This window comes from Macrobrachium nipponense, chromosome 5 (genome assembly GCF_015104395.2).
Source record: "Macrobrachium nipponense isolate FS-2020 chromosome 5, ASM1510439v2, whole genome shotgun sequence".
NCBI classification, from domain to species: domain Eukaryota; kingdom Metazoa; phylum Arthropoda; class Malacostraca; order Decapoda; family Palaemonidae; genus Macrobrachium; species Macrobrachium nipponense.
This window is the reverse complement of record NC_061107.1, coordinates 60,261,440-60,280,447: the sequence shown is the minus strand read 5'-3', so window position 1 is coordinate 60,280,447 and position 19,008 is coordinate 60,261,440. Positions and strand designations below refer to the sequence as shown.

General features: G+C 36.5%; 1 protein-coding gene across 1 annotated transcript in view; it reads left to right on the top strand.

Annotated features, from left to right (window-relative positions):
- The window catches only part of LOC135215364 (metabotropic glutamate receptor-like), a 1,454,460-nt gene that overhangs the window by 374,408 nt on the left and 1,061,044 nt on the right, over positions 1-19,008 (top strand). Inside the window, exon 2 of the mRNA XM_064249924.1 lies at positions 1,954-2,872. Coding sequence (XP_064105994.1) covers positions 2,013-2,872 — 860 coding nt within the window. The 5' untranslated portion in view covers positions 1,954-2,012. The remainder of the gene's footprint in view (positions 1-1,953; positions 2,873-19,008) is intronic.

Genomic DNA, 19,008 nt, shown 5'->3' with positions numbered 1-19,008 from the left:
CACAAATCGTATTGGTTTGACTCAATTCGATTCTCTTGGTAAAAGCGACAGATGAGTGTCACGAAAAATTTTCTGAATAAATAAACTTCCATCTCTTTAATTGGGTTTTGAATATTCAAATCTTCTACTGAATGGCACTCTCGTTCCTAGCTCTTGTTCATTGTTGCTTAACGCAGGTTTATTTAGATGCAAATTTGAATTACAGTTCAAAGGGAACTTGTGGTTTGCAGACTTATACTTACTATTATTCTCTTTGAATATATATCAAAGGCCAGATTTAGCTAAAGACTATCACCGTGGTACAAAATCCATATATATAAAACAAACATTCGAATTTAATAGAAGACAACTTTTACCACATCTCGGAAAATGAATGTCGAGGACTTGGTCCTGGAAAACACATCAGAAGAGGAAAAATTAATGATAAAAATATTGTTTATTTTTTATTCTCTTTACACCCGTATCATTAATATTTTGGACAGTCATTGTCAGGAAACAGAACGAGCTATAAAGTCAAGAGAATGTTATGAATGTCGACTAACTCCAGTCCTGTGGAGATTGTTTCAACATAACAAACGTATTCATATGGGACGAGTGGAGATGATTCTATGAATGTCAGTTAACCCAGTTTGCTCTCTACGCTTCACGGGCAGGCGGTCAGAAACGCATTATTTAGTGTATGTTAGCCTTGCCTTGTAATGAACTCAAGGGAAGTGTATCTCCTTTGATAACATTAAAGGGATTTTTGTCGATTTTCAATATCATCTTATGGAAAATCTGCAAAATATTTTCTTTTCTACGAAAATTTTTTTTAAATAACTTAAAAATAATGAAAGAAAATTAACAAATAAATCTTATTGGTTCGGGATAGTGCGCTATTTCATGCTTATTCATAATAATAATAATGTACGGATGATCGTGGACAGTTATGCATAAAGGGGCATGATTTTTTATTTTCTGACTGACAGAACGGGAAGAGTGTATGATTAACTGCCCGAAACCTTGGCAGTTGGTGGGATATTATCGTCGACATCAGATGTAACGATATTCAGATTTTTGTTGTAGAAAGCAATTGCTTTGTATCGTCTGAGTTTTTCCGATTCTCAAGCATCAATTTCTGGTGAAAAATACGTAGACTTCCTTTATCCATTTATTGGTTTAGTGCAAACATCTCCCAAATGTCTTCTCTTTCCATTTTCATGTTGTATTCTGAATGTAGAATCTTCGAGACGGTATTGAAGTATCTTATCTACCTACCTCCATCGTGTCCTTGCCAGGCCACTTCTTCCAAAACTTTTAAGGCAGTTTTTCTCTTATACTCCGATATTGTACAGAAGAATCTGTATTGAAAATACAGTGACTTAAAATTGAGAAGGGAAGACTTTGGAAAGATTTCTGCAATAAACCAATAAATGGAAGAAGGAAGTTTGCGTATTTGTCACAAGCAAGTGATGCACGAGATTCGGAAAAACTCCAACGGGATGATTTCTGTAAGAAGCTAATTGGTGCCACTAAGGCAATTGCTTTTAACGAAAATTGTATAAACGAAAAACTATACTCTAGAAGTGTCAGATATTTTTGTATTCTTGGGCATTTTTATGTCTCTATCACAGGTTTATCTGTAGATGTTCTTGTGTTTTCTCTTCATTTCTTTCTTCGTCAGGATCGAGAAGGGTTGTTACTCTACCACATCAAGGGTTTATAATCACATTCTATTGAAGGGAGACTGAATTATTTTCAAAAAATAATGTCCAAGTTTAATATGAATTAACAAAAATACTCATTCTGATTTTAAAGGTGTATTTCATGGGAAATTCTTTCCATTTCCAATAGATTCAAACATTTTCTTTGCCTTGCAAGAACAGGAATAGTCTATAGGAACTAGGCTGGCTGATTATTTTACATAAGCTAAATATGTGTGCAATAATTTTATACACCATCTTTTCTTTACAGGCTCCATCTCATCCACAAAAGCATCGAACGATATAGAACACGTTGTCGCTGAGGCAAAAATGCTGGGTGGTCGTGGACTAGGTTCAACAGTGCTGGAATTGGTGTGGATATCATGGCTGGCATCTGTTTTATCAATATTGGGTCAGATCAGAACAGAGGTCATGGCCAGTGGTGTACAATTAGATGGTGACCTAATTTTGGGAGGTCTCTTTCCCGTCCACGAGAAAGGGGACAAAACCCCATGCTCTTCAGCAGTTTACGATAGAGGACTTCAGAGACTGGAAGCTATGCTGTATGCCGTTGATCTTATCAACAGGGACCCAGAGCTCCTCCCAAATATCTCTTTGGGTGTACACATTTTAGACACTTGTTCCAGAGATACTTATGCTCTTAATCAATCTCTAGAGTTTATAAGAGTGTCGTTAGATGCCCTGGATACGTCAGGACTTGAATGCTCAGATGGGCAAGCTCCCAGGGTCAAATACCGGGCAAAACCAGTTCGTGGTGTAGTGGGTGGTTCCTATAGCTCTGTCAGCTTACAGGTTGCCAATCTGTTCCGACTCTTCCACATTCCACAAGTAAGTCCAGCCTCAACTGCAAAGGCACTCTCTGACAAAGATCGATATGAGTTTTTCGCCAGGACCGTCCCACCAGACACATTCCAGGCTATGGCCATGATGGATGTCATGCAACTTTTCAACTGGTCTTATGTATCCACCATCCATTCAGAAGGGTCCTATGGAGAATTTGGTATAGAAGTCATTCGGAACTTGGCCATAGCTCGTAACATGTGCATAGCTGTATCTGAGAAAATTCCACACAACGCTGACCATGAAATTTTCGACACAGCCGTCAAAAATTTATTGAAAAAGCCAACTGCAAGAGCAGTTGTGCTTTTTACCCGTGCAGAGGATGCAAGGTAAGTGTCATTATTCCTATCTGCTCATGTAACCTTTGTTCTTTTTGCTCATTTAAGCAATAGCTTTTATGAAGATTTTCATCATAAACGTATTCAAAAGTGTGGTCTGCCAAATGCTTTTTAAACATACCTTTTATGAAAAACCTTTGGTTGAATTAACCTACAATTTTCATATACCAGATACCATCCCTGTGGGTAATTAGTTCTCTTCAGTAGTACAAAAAGCCTCAGACAAAAGTAAACTTTGTGATTCATAATGTCAGAGAAACAATTGTCAAAAATTATAAATTTACACTCTTGAGTCAAGATCAACTTTGAATTTAAGAACAGGACTTCAAGTTTTAAAAGTATGTGCCTATATTATGAAAATAAATGCATGGAAATGCTTATCTTCTATATTTAGACTCATTTCTTTGTGGTTTTGACATTTTAACAAAGGCTTTCATAAAATGAAGAAATGTTTTGATAAACAAATTTCACCATATGCTTTTATGCTGATACTTCATTATTAAAAACGAATATTTCTTGAGAGTTGCAATTACCCATTTTGAGCTAACAACGCAATTTAACACGGACACGCGATGTATATGCAGTAGTCAAAGACAATCAAATAATAACAATACAATTACTGAAATGTAACTCTTATTTCTTAAATAATATCTTGTTTTATCTTCAGAGTCGTTGTTTCCTATGTAAGTTTCTTCTGTATTTGGAACTTTTTTAGTTCTAACTTTGTCCTCATGTATCCCCAAATTCTGGTTTTTCTATTGAATCTGCATATGGATCAGGGGCTAAATTGCTCATTCTTCTAACTTTCAGTTTGGCTTCTTGGACTTTTTCTATAACTCTATCTGGTCCTGATAATTTTGAGGATAGTTTAAAATGTTCTCCACTTCTTACTTCTCTTCTTTTGTACACTACATCTCCAATTTTATAAATGTTGAGTTCTTGTACAACCATTATTTTATTTCTTCAAAGTTGTTCATTCTTACTTTCATGATATGTTGTGAAAAACTAGGTTGGAACAGTTTATTTAACCGTTCATGTGGTAGCCACGGTTAATATCCAATCAAAGCCATCATTAAGGTTCCTGGAATGCTTGTATGATATCTCATATGGAATGGAAATTGTAATAAGTGCAAGTTGATATCCCAGTCTGGCTCTGGAACACCTGTATATCTGAAAGTGTCAAGAACCTTTCTGTTATTTTTTTCGCTATGCCTCTGCAAGCAGGATCATAATGCTGTATGTTTACCTTCTCCACTATGAATGTACACAAATCACTTGAGTTATAACATCATTGAATTCTAACCCAGAATCTGAATATAATTAATTATAGAGCCGAAGATGTGGAGAAAACCTTATCGAAGAGAGTTTAGCACAGTCTATAGTACTGTAACCTGTTAAAAGTGTCAACTCTGTATAATATGTAAGTACATCAATTCATTACATACTACTAGTGCAGTCTTATTTCATCTTTGGAACGTGCTGAATATGTAAATAAAGGCAAAAGCCACAAAGGAAAGTACTGAGGGCCATTCGACTCAATGTCCTTTACTTAGCAGACTGATATACATATGAAGATAAGTTTGCAAAGAAAGGTATAAATGACAGGTATGGATTATAAAGGAAAATATGTATCTAGAATCCAACACACCTGGAGAATTAGCAGCCTTCCGAGAACAGGGGTACAATTTAAGAGGTTTACAAAAGGATAAGTCCAACTGCTCAGAAGCAAGGACAAGACAATTAAGAGATTATACAGGCAGTAACTGACCACAGACAAAGTTTCATTTTAGTAAATCCTTGCTAGATTGACCGACATAAAACGAGGGGCAATCCAAACATGGAATTTTATATATTAATATTGTTGCTTTCCTTGGGGCCATTTTTATTAGCATTCCTTTTAGTGTGTTATTATAAGAAAAAATGAGGTTGACCTTGAAAGATTCTAACAATGATTTTATGGTTTCAAGTCTGCTAAATAAGGCAAGCTAAGAATGTTCTTAGAAGTATCTTTCTCCGTGTTACTTACACTATAAAACTTTTTGGGGATTTATTATAGCAAATATCTAATATACGTGAAGGGAAACATAAATCTATCCATATTTTTGTGATGCATTCAATTTCTTGATCCAAGTATTAGGGACTGACAATGCACAATGCACTTAAAAACATAGAAGATGAAATTGATATTTTGCTATTAAGATAGTGGCCTGAATAAAAATGGACATAAGTTAAGTTGTTGGTTGGTTTCCTATTGATACTGAATTCACATTAAAATGGTTCTCTATGTATTAAAACATCTAAGGAAGGGAGGCAATTGGCTATTTCCAATTCTAAAGTAAACTTAATTGATGGTACCTGGTTATTCAAAATAGAGAGTAACTCATTTACATCCTTCCTTTTTCTTAGCCTGATAAAAACATTTTGGAATCTTTTCAGGGGAGAGTTTTTGCCATTTCCATTTGTTGTTCCAAGGCATTTAGCAAAATGCCTTTGAGACATTCATTCTTTTTGTCATAATTTTTTTTAATGTATATAGAATGCCATTAAGAAATTGAGATTAATCTTGGGACCTGGTATTAGAGCTAATGAAACACCAAGACCGTCTGCTCTTCTGTGGTGAGGGGATGGTTAGAGAGGTTCAGCACATGATTGGGTATACCAAGATTATTCCATATGCTGTTTCTTTTCAAAACCCGCTCTGACCAACTCCAGTTTATTTTGTGCTATCAGGAGGTATTGAAAACAGTGAAACCCACCCCAGAAACCTGCGCAACAAATTAAAAAGACTAATTAGAAACGCCATATGGAATAATTTTGGCTTACCCAATAATGTGCTGAACCTCTCTAATTATCCCCTCACCGCAGAAGAACAGTCTTAAATCTTGGCATTTCATTTGTTCTAAAACCAGGCCCCGAGAGTAACCTTAATTTCGTAGTGGCATTCGATAAAAAAAATTTTCGAAAACAATTATGACAAAAAAAGAAAATTAAAACAAATAACATTAAAAGTTATAACAATTAGTGAACAGATTGCATATAATTAAATTCCAACTAGGGACCTTAGGTGGTTGTAGTAGTCAGGTCCAGAAGTCTAAATACGAAAACTGAATGTAGCAAAACTTTATACTGATAATTTTCAAAGTAACAATGAAAAAAGGAAAATACCAATAATAAAAAGTAATCATAGAAATATAATAATAATGACAGATTCTGCAGGTGGCACTTTGCAAAAACAGAGATCAAGTCATTTGGGGAAAAAACGCCTCATTTTTCCATCTTTCCCACTATTTAGGTCTTGCCTCACTGCTTAGATGTTTTGCATGAGCGAAATGATGTTGTTTATCAAAACTGGAAATTGTTCGCCTTACAATGATTTTTAAATTGTCCAAGCGATTTTCTGTGAACATCGGTGTGACGGAGTGGTAGCGAGGTGTGTTTGTGAGACATCTCAAAATTTCATTGTGAACTACAGTGATACATTTCATAGTCTCTTGGGTATAGTTCTTCCAAAGGGAACACCCATAGATACTATAGCAATATGAGCAGAAGAGCAATAGTTTCATGTCTCGCTGACAGAAGGCAAACCTCCATGCAGTCATGTTGCCAGTTGCACAGTTTATGACGGCTCTGTTCTATGTCTGCCGTTTCTTTTAGGTCGTCCATGATAATGTGACCCAAATACAGAAATTCGTGCACGAATTCCAGCCGATGATTTGTGAGGAAAATTTGTGGTTCAGTGATACACTTAAGTGATCGCTGGAGCAGCGACATTCACTGGGCCTTGGTTTACAGTTTTTACATTTACAGTGCATCCGATTGGGAGTGAGTTCAGTTTGACATTCTGGGCGTCTGTGTACGTATTAAACAGGCATGGAGAGAGAATGCCCCGTTGCCAAAGGCCGTAGCACAATAAGTTACCCACTCGACACAGAATTTATGTGTGGAGAACCAGCGATATAAAATTCCAATTAGAAATAGGGGCGTGCCTCTTTTCTGCAGCTTCAGGAAGAGCTTCAGGAAGAGCTTCAGGTAGTTTACTCTGTCAAATGCTTTTCTCACATCAACAAAACTTAGGCAATCAGGAGAGGCTGATGATAGGTAATAGTTCAGCAATTCTTTCTGTATGTGGACGCAGGTGTAAGTTGAGTGATTTGCTTTAAATCCGAACTGGTTGTCAGTGGTGTGTAGAAAAGTCTCACTAGAAGAACTGACTCAGGTATATTCCATGTGACCGTAGTAATTGCAATCAGACTGTATTTGGCAGGGTCAGCTGCACCCTTTACCTTGTTTTTTATTAATGGTATCAAGTGAACTAAGATTAGGGAGCCTGGAAGAAACTGGTGAATTATGTACACATTGAATTTGGCAGCTAGCAAAATGTAAGTTATCAGATGGCAGAATTTGAAAGTTTCTGCAGGAAGACTATTGCAGGTGGGTGATTTATTAGTACTTAGGTTGTTTATGGCATCGCTGTTGTTACCAGGTGTAATACAATCTACGAAATGTAATTAAATGTTATTAGTAAGGTAATCTACACCTCTTTGGGGGTCTTGTTCGTTTATGCAATTCAGGATATTGCTGAAGTGATCGATCTACATACTTGCGATAGCCATGTCACCGACGATGTCTTCTACTCTCTGTGATAGACTTTTTACTTTGGGATTTAGGGATTAGATGTCTTTCGAAAAACGAGGATAATCACTAGTTTTTAAATTTCTAGACATTGCATCAGCTCTTAGTTGCTTTTCATTTAATCTGCAATGCAGTGTCCTTCCCTCACTTTACCATTTTGCCTCCCAGTAAAAACATTTCTCGGGGATATGTAGTATACAGTTCTTTAACCAAGCGATTCCAGCCAGGTATATTACGAGAGTTTCCTTGATGAAATCTAAAGGTAACCCTGCCCGAAGCAAGCATAGTTGAAATTATTTTCGAATGGAATTCTTTCAGATCTCTCCTGCGGTGTTCATTTTTATATTTTGTGTAAGTACAATATATGGTGTCTGACGGTTAAATTTTCGACGGCAACCTGGTTTCTGTGATCACCTTAAAGTATCTGGTTTTCTGTCCGTTTGTAAAATCCCAGTTTACAGCTGGTGGGTGATCAGTTAGGGGGTTCACAGTAGGGAGGGAATGACACCTGTAATGGGATGTGATAGTATCCCATTGCAAGATCATAGTGAATGTTGCAGGTCACAATAGAATCATGAAGTAGTGGAGACGTGATACAGTGGTCCAGCCAAGAGGTTGTAATTGTGTCCATTCCATTTTGTACATAGGAATATGAGGAGGGAGGGAGGAGCATTACATCACTAATTTGGAGAGCATGATTTCGACAGAAGTAAGTTCATTATAGAATAGTTTTGTGGGGTGAGAATTAAGGTCCCCAATTATACAAATATGATCGACAGGAGAAGTGTGAATGATAATGCGCAACTCACCTAGGATCACGCAGTATTCATCAAAGTTATTGTTATTTTCCCAGGACATATAAACATTTATTATCAGGATCTTAGAGTCCCTTGCTGTCATTCGAAGCCCCCATCAATCTATCACTCCTGTAGGACATCACATTCAACATATTGTCTAATGATTTGTGCCACAGGAAAGAAAGGCCTCCTTTCAGATGACCGGCTACAATTTGATCTTTAACTTGCATCGATGAGGTCAAAAATGCTCTGAAGTCCTCTTGCACTGAATTGCAGATTACAAGATCATGTGGCGTTTATTGCAATGCAGTGATGCCTTTGAAGCTTTTGCAGAGGATGTTTAGGAGAGGAATGTTTCTTTTGAGGCGAAAAATATTCCAAGAGATTATATGTAATGTATCCATGGTAACTCACAAAAATGGGAGATGAAAGAGTTGATCATTAGGGTGGATGAGAGGTTAGCCAGCTGGGGTAGGCAGTCACTTGACGTGGGAAGTTGGGTGGCACTTGTGGTAGAAGGCAGGCCTATGCCTAAACCCCTGCTTGGGGTGTCAGTAAGTTCCCTTTTGGGGGAGGGGGTGTGGTCCTGGTTAAATTGTATCTGGAGACTTTTATGTTAGGACCGAAATTCTCCCTTTTAAGAACACTGAGGAGTTGAAATATTCAAGCAATCCTGTAAGCCACTGTATGTTTGATTTTGCATGGGAGTTCGTGCACAATGAGGGGGTCAGAGCCCATGAGAAGCTTGACTCTCTCTACTATGGCATCTAGCTTCACCGATGAACTTAGATTATGAATTACAACATGTCATCTCTTATCAGGTTTTGGCTGAGGTGATTCACGATTATTGAGCTTTGGTCGAGCGGGCAAACACGAGGTTCCTTTCTTTTTTCTACTTGTTTGTGTCTGCCCACCAGACACCATATGATTATTCTCATAGTCATCCACGATGGGATGTTGGAGAGGGAGATATAGGGTGGGGAGACTCACAAGGGCTGATGATCAACACTGAGGGTCTATATTCCACCAGAGTCACTGGATAGGAGGAGGAGGTTGGGAGTTCAACGATGCCCTCCGGAAGGTCTATGGGTGATGTGGGTGCTTCATTCGAGGGAAAGAGGGTAGTTCTCACTTTGGGGGGTATGGCATCTCAGCTTTGTGTTGCATTCTCATTTCTGTCATGTTGCTGGGAGGAGAGGAAATAGTAGACTCCACATTCAAAGGAGGCTTGTTGTTTGTTGTTAAATTGTCTAATGATTTCTCCACTCCTTTGATCACATCCCAGATCCGTGAGAGACTGTTATTTTTTTCCACAGTTTTAAGATTCTCTAGTGATTCCTGTAATCCTTCAATTACAGCCCAGATCTGCAACAATTTATAATTTGCTTCCTCAATTTTTTCCAAGTTTTTTCACATTTTTTCTGAGAGGGATTTTCTGCCATATGGTGTACTGCAGGTAGGGTTAGATAAGCAGGCCCATTTGGAGTTAGATTGTAAGGATCATTGGCGTAGATTACCACCAAGCAGGTCCTTAGCCACTTTATGATATGAGGCGTTCAGTGCTAAAACCCATACTCGCCACAAATTTGAGAAATACATTTTATCGTACATCTGGAATCCCCGTCATTTCCTCTTTCGAATGGTGTAATTGAGTGTATATTTTGATGATGAGAATATGGTTCAATTTTGCATTATATAATCTGTACTTTTGTATTTTAGCATTAATTTTGTTCATCAATTTTACAATCAATCATACAATCAATCAGTCAATCAAATTGTGCACAGTCTAATTTTTTTCATATATAACATATTTTTGGGGTCCTTAACATTCCAAAAATTCAAACCTGAAGAAAATATCTTGAAAAATAAAAGAGTTATGGCCTTTTTCAAATTTACAAATTTAAAGGCCTTTTTGTCTATATTTAAAATGTGGTGAGTGTGGGTTTTAGCGCTGGACGCCTCATATATGATATTTTCTTGTGAGAGGACAAGTTTTTCGTGGATCGCTCCTGGAGAATGTTTCCTGGTATCAGGTCTTTGCATTTCATATATGCAACATTAATATCCTCATCGGAGAAAGCTGCACTGACAGATTGTATATGAAACTTGTGAGTACTGAACATGTGTGTGGGGCACAGGTATCGGTAATTGCCAGGGTCACTTGCACGAAGGTTGGAGGTTGGTCAGATAACAATTTTGTGATAGATGGAGGGTTAAACACTAGCACATTCACTGCTCTCTTTTACCCATTTCCCAGGACCAATAGGCTTTGAGTAGCTGTAATCTGGAAGATTTCGAAGGTACTTAATTGAGCAGAATGTAAACTAATATATCTGTAATTATACAACACTCTCCGGCTTACACACTGGGCATTACATAAAGACACTGTTAACACATTGCCTACCATGTGAGGTACAATCACTAAGAGCGAAAAAAAAAACTTCTTTTCTAGTAAAATACGCGAGAGAGACCTCCAACATGTCTGCCCCACACACAACACAATAATAATACAAAAGAAAAATAGGTACAGATTTATATTATCCTTCACATGTACTAGGTACTTGTTATAAGAGAGCCCAATAAAACTTTTATAGTGAGTATAACATGGAGAAAGAAAACCTTAAGAACACTCTTAACTTGCCATATTTTAGTTGTTTTGAAACATAAAAACATTATTCAACTCTTTTAATGTTAAATTATTTTTCCTATAATAACCCAATAAAAGCAATGTTAACAAAAGTAGTCCTAAAGAAAACAACGACATAATATGTAAAATTCCATGTCTGGACTGCCCTTCTTTATATATTGGCCAATCTAGCAAGGATTTAGAAGTATGAATTAAACAGCATCAGTATTCTATCAAAACTGGGCCAACATCCAATGATATATACATTCATGTAAGGGAAAAACTCACAGGATAAACTGGACTGCCAGTTCAGTAATTGCCAGATGGAAAGATTTCTCTTCACAAAATCTTTTGGAATCCACTATTATAAAGCTCATTTCTAGTTGTAATATTAACCTTAACCCTGTGATGTACTATTTGGAACCCTGTATTAGTAAAATGTTCAATAATGCCCTAAAAGATAAAATACTGACTTCATACAAATTAGTTACCTCATATATATTTCCTCATATATATTTGCGCTCATACTTGTTCTCTGCATCCTAAGCCACACGATTACATTCGCGATGAATAAAATCACCCCCAGCACGAGTCCTTCGCCAGCAAAGTAGAGTTGAATATTCTTCTGGTCGTAATTGTCGGAAGTATGTCCCTTTTGTAGTCGATTTCCGACAGCCGCCGGAGCATTCCGCATTAAAACGAGATTAACAACGGGATACGGGTGTCGGTCGAAGAAGTCCATGATGGTGCTTATTCCTTTCACATTGTAGGCGGTTGCTACTCGACTGCCGTCGTCCGCAGCGATGAACGATTTTTTGAAGTTGCGATGTGAAACTCTCGTACTGCAGGATACTGTAACCAGGTTCCATTAATCAGCCTGCAAGTGAAATTATACTTGTCACGAGGGCAAAGTAAATTCAGACGACATCCAAATACAGGGGGGGAGAAAGCCATTTAGAACCAGACTTAACCCACATGAATTCGCTGATATTTGTGGAATTCAAAAGAGTCAGCTATACAAACTTTTTTATCCATGGCATTATCAATGAGTGAACCTATCCAGGTCTATGATGACTTGTAAAAAATATCCATAATTATAAAAAATAAACAGATATCAATACGAATCCCAAAGAAAATTTGATATTACTGGTAGTAAGTTACTAGACAAAGAAGTGGAAAACGGAGCTATTTGTAAGATTACCAGGCAACATAAGAGTCAAAGAGAATATTAATCATGATTCTGTATTTCTCTATGCTAACTGAAATTAAGTTGTGATAAAATCTGATACTATGTACCCCTAACAAAAGTTTCATATTCAATTTTCTCGCGCGCATCCTCTGAGGGTAATTTTTTAAACTTTATTAATAGGCAGGCGATGCAACGAAAGAACCCACTATGTAACTAATTTCTATATAAACTTTGGGTTTTCCAAGAAAATGTGACATTTTCCCATGAATGTGATTTACTTTGAATTGTCATAGGCTGAATTATTGACTAATTGTCTATGAGGTTCAGAAAAAATAATTCATTTAGTTGTTATAGAAATTCTATTTGCTTATTTTGTTCATTAATTTTAAAATGATTGCGATTACTTAACTAAAGTTGCATTGCGCGTACGGATAGACACTTGTACCTAACGTCTGCCTTGCCCATGAGAGGTTCGGGCTAAGCATTCCTTTCTCCAGCCAACCTGCTTTGCAAGCACGAGACGACACACACAGATGAAGCCTGTGCCAGCAGATTATTGAGGTTAAAAGGAACAATGATGAATGGGCAATAAATGACGTCGTCACTTGGCAGGAGATTGCTCTCAGCCAGCTAAGAGTTACGTTACTTGCTGTCATAAGTACGACTTTAGTATTTTCAAATGATATTTTTTTTTTCTTTTTTTTATTCTCCGCCCACATGAGAAAAATGTCTGAAAAAAAAACAGTACCAAAATTGAACAATATATTAGTTTCATGTTGGAAATCTGCATGATTGTAAATAAATGTAATTATGTTAAATTAGATATTCCTTATTCAAACTAATGAAAAGGGTTTCCATACAAATTTTATATATACTATTTGCCGTGTAAGATCCATATAGGATTATTCCATAGATAACATTTTCACTTCTAGACTTCCTGACTTCAAAATCTATTTTATTTTATTTTATTTTATTTTATTTTTTTTTTTTTTTTTTTTTTTTTTTTTTTTTCATTGACTACGAATATAAATCACCGGGACAGACAATATGTCAGTAGGTTTTGATATGTGTTTGAACTTTTAGCTTATTTGTCATTACTAAAGCGTTAAGTTAGAGTTCAAATCTTTACGCATATATATTTGGATATTTAATTAACCTATGGTTATGTTTTTGCTTATTGATTTTATCGTGATTCCTTTTTTGTTATAATTTGTAATCCTTCCGACTTCTTACGGAGTGTATTATATTGACTCCACTTGTATCCATATTTATTTCATTTTTTATATTTATTTATTGATATATTTTTATATATCTATTTAAATTTGATAATTAATGGTTGGCTGAATATGTGGAAAAGTGTTTCTAGCGGCGTACCGTATAAGGCTACTTGCGGTATCATTTCTACAGGTACAAGATATGAATGATAAAGGTATTTAAAACCGCGAGAACCGCTATAATCCAGTTCGGATCCAATATCACGAGTGTAACTCGTAAGACATTGACACTTTTTTTTTTTTTATCCGTTATTCTACCAAACCGATTGATTCTGGGTGATAAAATATATTATTGGTTTTCTTAATGGAAAGGAATTCGCACAACGAGTTAAGGAGATTATTGATTTACACCACCCGAGTCACAGATTATTATGTGTTGAATTCCATGTTTACTGATTTAGCACTCATAAATATTCCTAGCACACTCAATTGCGGTGTTTGTTTTTAATGCTATTAATTCTATATAACGTGTCAACGGGAACTATTAACGCTAAGAAGTGTTTATTTCCTCAGTCAGACTCGTAACTCTGTTAATAATTCTACGCATATTCTTTCAAGGATTGATTTGGCACAGGATAGGCCCCTAACTGACAGGTGTCTTAGTGTATCCCTTGTTTTCATGACACGTGTTACAATTAGTTATGTGCTTTTTTATATCTGTAAGCATTGTAGGCCAGTAAAATAGTGATTTGGCTTTCTGTGACATAATAGGGAACCCTGGATGACGGAATGAAACCAGTTTAGGACGATTGGTATGAAAGAGATTATTACTACTACCTGGTCATTAGTCACCTGCTGTGTTCTTCGGGTTTTCCTCGTCACCGACCTACATATAATATTACATTTGATTACATAATTCTGATACACATACTTTAAATATACTTTTGCTTTAGGGTTTCCATTCGAAGTGTTTATTGTTTTGCTTATTGCTGCTGACCCTGTTTCCGTTCGAAGTGTTTATTGTTTTGCTTATTATTGCTGACCCTGTTTCCGCTCGAAGTGTTTATTGTTTTGCTTATCACGATCTCTTCGGTTAAGGAATTTTCTTGTTTAGATAAGGTTTTAACAATAGGCACGGATGTTTCTATATTTTTTTTTTTTCAATTAATGGTTCCTTGCAGTATGGTGTGGGATTGCGGGATAATGCGTCAGCTATGATAATTGCTTTCCCAGGTAGATATCTTATCTTGGCTCCAAAGACCTGAATGATCATTTGTCACCGAGTTCCTTTTGGACTGTGATTAAAGCCTTTGAAAAACTCGGTAAAGGACTCATGTTCAGTATGGACTTTATCAGGATAGCCATAGATTATGAACTTAAAATGTACTAGTGAGTTAAAGATACCTAGCCCTTCCTTGCCTATTACTGTATATTTACTTTCAGAGGGCTTTAGTTTACATGAATAAAAAGCTATAGGAAAGAACTGTTTATCATATTACTGAAGTAGTACCCCTCTTACCCCTTGGTCTGAGGCGTCTGTTGCAATAGAAAAAATTCCTTATTTAAATCGGGGATTTTAAGTTAGGTGAGCTGCATTATTCCGCTTTTAAGATATCGAACGCCTGTTGATGCTTTTTAGACCATAATAAATCTACGCTCTTCTTCGTAAGATCTGTTAAGGAGCTGTCATGATTTGAAGAGTTACATATTTACATACGATTGCAATACCCACTACAGCGCAAAAGTGCTGTATCCTCTTTTTACGTTATAGAATACCGAAGTTATGATAGCTGACACCTTACCATGGACTACTTTAAGACCTTGACTAGACACATAAAACCTAGATAAACATGTTCAGTTTTAAAAAACTCACATTTAGATATTTTACTTTGGGATTATTTGTCTTTGTCTCTGTAGCACTAGCTCTAGTTTATGTGAATGTACTTCTAAGGTATTAGAAAAGATTACAAGATCATCCTATAGGCATGTAGGTTATCCCCTAAAAGCTCCAAACACTATATTGTAATTGGGGCGCAACGTAAGCCGGCAGGCATACGTAAAAATTGATAATGTCCCCTGAGTGTGCTGAAAACGGTGTATGAGGTACAATCACTTAGGTAGGTATCGTAAAAGCTTTTAAGTAAGTCCAAGCTGGTGAAAAATTTATTCTAACCTGTTGCATTCTTGTCCTTTAGTACTAGGTCCTAAGAAGACAGGGTGGTCATTCACGTACTTTATTATGGTATATCAATTACAAGTAAGGAGACCCATGCTTATGCTGGCTTCCCCAGTTTTGTGGATGGCGGGAGATTTTTACAACAACTCCCAGAAGGTTCAACATAGTAGAATGAGAGAGTAGTGTTTCTCAATACATTACACTCCTCCCCCCTTAGGTTAACAGACAAAAATTTAAATTTGTTCAATGAGTCTCCTAGGTTTCTTACTTACTCTGGTAGATTTTCTTACAATGGCACCAGTATCACAATTACTGTTCTCTGATCCTACTACTTCTACATTGGATTACAAATCATACCCGAGTTCTGAATAGTGTTATTTGTTTCTTCTAATCCTTGTACATTACGGGAGAAGAAACTACAGGAACATAAGGAATCATTGTATCTTCTAATAGTGACGGTTCATCAGTTACTCTAGTATTATACATTTTTCTCTCAAATAACTGTGAAAGGTGACGCTTCCAAGTCAAAATACCATTAACCTCTACAGAAACCAAATAATTTCTTTCACCAAGAACTTTGATAATCTTAGCTTCCACCCATTCTGGTCCTTTATTCCAAAATTCTTGGCATATACTGCATCGCCAACTCTGAATTTAGACTCATGAACATAACACTCATCTCTTTGTTTAGGCATTATAACATCTAATGGACCCTTAAATTTCCTTCCAAACAATAATTCAGCTGGGGAGCAGCCAGTAGAAGACTAATGTACTGTACGTCTATAGGTATACAAAAATTTGGCCATTCTGGTTTTTACAGGCAAATTACAATCAACTTTTTGAAAATTAGTTTTTGAATATTCGGACAGCCCTTTTCTGCAAGCCCGTTTGTACTTGATGGATTATGGTGTGCTCCTGAACAATGTCTAACACCATTTTTTCTGAAAGAAATTCTGAGTCTCCCTAGACATAAAACAAGTTGCATTATCAGATACAATTGTGTCAGGATACCATAATTAGCAAACATGACCTTAAACATTGTATGGTACCCTCTGAAGTTATATTCTTGCAAGCATAGACATCAATAAATTTAGAAAAGGAATCATATAATAATCAAATATTGCATGTTGTCAATGGGTCCACAATAATCTACATGCAAGCGGGACCAAGGTCTATCTACTGACGGCCAAGATAAAGGTGAAATGCCCTTATGTTTGAGATTTGTTATGCATAATGCACAGTTGGAAGTTATTTGTTCTAAATCTTGGTCCATGTTGGGCCAATATACAAAAGACCTTGCTTCAGCTTTCATGGCAACAATACCCTGGTGGCCCTCGTGAAGCATTTCCATAACACGCTTTCTCAACATCTCAGGAACCAAAAATACGATTCCTATAGAGTAATACATTGTCATGCAAAGAAAGATCATTTCTCAATTTATAGAAAGGTAACATACTAATTTCCATCACCTTTTCCTTGGGGGGACCCCTTCCTTACATAATCTCTTACTCTGCATAAAACAGTGTCTCTTTCTATACATTCTTTTACCATTGTAACATCCAAAAGAATTCTTATCCAAAATATTAATCAAATTTACATATTCTCCTTCAATGTGACATACCTCTTCGTACACTGGATTCTTCCTCGTCGCCACTGTTGCATTCTTGTCCTTTAGTACTTAGGTCCTAAGAAGACAGGGTGGTCCATTCACGTACTTTATTATGGTATATCAAATTACAAGTAAGGAGACCCATGCTTATGCTGGCTTCCCAGTTTGTGGATGGCGGGAGATTTTACAACAACTCCCAGAAGGTTCAACATAGTAGAATGAGAGAGTAGTGTTTCTCAATACATTACATAACCTAACAGAGATAAGATGTCGTCGGTACATGGCACTGGAAACTATCGGGAGTTGTTTCCTCGTTTAAGCGACAGAAATCTACGCAGATACGCCAAGTCCATCTTTTATGGCATGACGTTTGAGGGAAAAATTATATGGGCTTATTTGATTTCCTAATGACTCCTATTACTAACATTTTTCAACTTCGTCATTTATCTCTATTTTGAAATTTCATTGAGAGTCTATACGAAGGTACGTATATAGCTTTATGTTTGTCCTTAGACCGTATTTTGTGTTAAATTACATCCGTTTTTTCCCCAGAGATCACTCGCTAGTGGAGAAACTTCCTGGTATTCAGATAAAAGATAAAAAAAAATTTCTGCTGAATCACCTCTGCTTGAATGACTTTACGGATATTACTTTAGATAGAGTATAAGAGAGATTCATCTACAACTGATTGGGTGTGATTAAAAACTAGCTACAATAAAAAAAAATGCGATATTTATATGTATAGGTTTTGTGGATTACTAGATTAACTTGTTGCTGTGAGTCAACCATGTCTAGGGCTTTGTTCGCGGAAATCGTTATATTTCAGAGTGTCGGGAAGGATTAAAATTTCATTTCCCAGCAAGGTCTTTTTACACGTACTAAGACATTCGAGGGTGCATGCATCTCGAGATTTTGCGTGCAAACTGCGACTGCGGTTGTGGGAGAATTCTGTTGGGTCGTTGAACAATATCACAATTTATGAGACAATGATTTGTTCCTCTATATAAGTTATTATTTGCTTAACTGTCTCTTTTTGTTCAAACGGATTTTAATATGTTTGAAGGTTTATAGAATTTTCCTTTGATAAACACGCCTTATTTTGCAGGAGGTAATATAATATTTTGTATACCCTTAGATGGATATCTTACAATTACACTAGATACAGATCAATGTTTTTTATAACTATAGACTAGAGGTATCTGTAAGCGCTCGCTTATTCGTACTTCTCATTAGGGAAGTTCGAACAACAGACGGTGAGTCCGTAAATACCGGATATTATGTGTACTAAAGGAATAAAACAAGATATTCTAATTTTTTACGGCGCGTACAGTCGGGCATAATCCACCACTACTTATAATAACTTATTGTATTAAAATTACTAGAACCTGCTCTGATTACTTGATACGGTCGTGATATTCATAGGAAAATTCCTTTTTAATTCAAAAAGGTATTGGCATGTATGATCCAACATCGCTTTTCCCCACTCTGATAGAGTCGCTAATTTGGAATGTGCTTTGCTTGCTACACTTGGCAGATCTGACTGACCCTGACCGTTGACTAGGTGACACAGTAACCGAGTTTGCTTTGTTTGATTCTGAAAGGACTACTGTTTACCTATTTCTTTTTGTAATAATTTGGATCCTTCTCTTTATTACCATCGGCAACGTATTGTATGTTTTTAGCATTATGTTGCTGCTAGTTACGTATAAAGCAACGAACGTATGAATGACGAACTATTAGGAACTGAGTGATTACTATTAAGACAAGTTATCTCTACTGCATTCAATATTAACTGTTTGTACTTGCTGTTGTTTACTTCATTCTTTGCTAAAATTTGAAATAGTGAGGGATCCTGGTCAGCGCATTTAGCCTAATGAAAGTTTT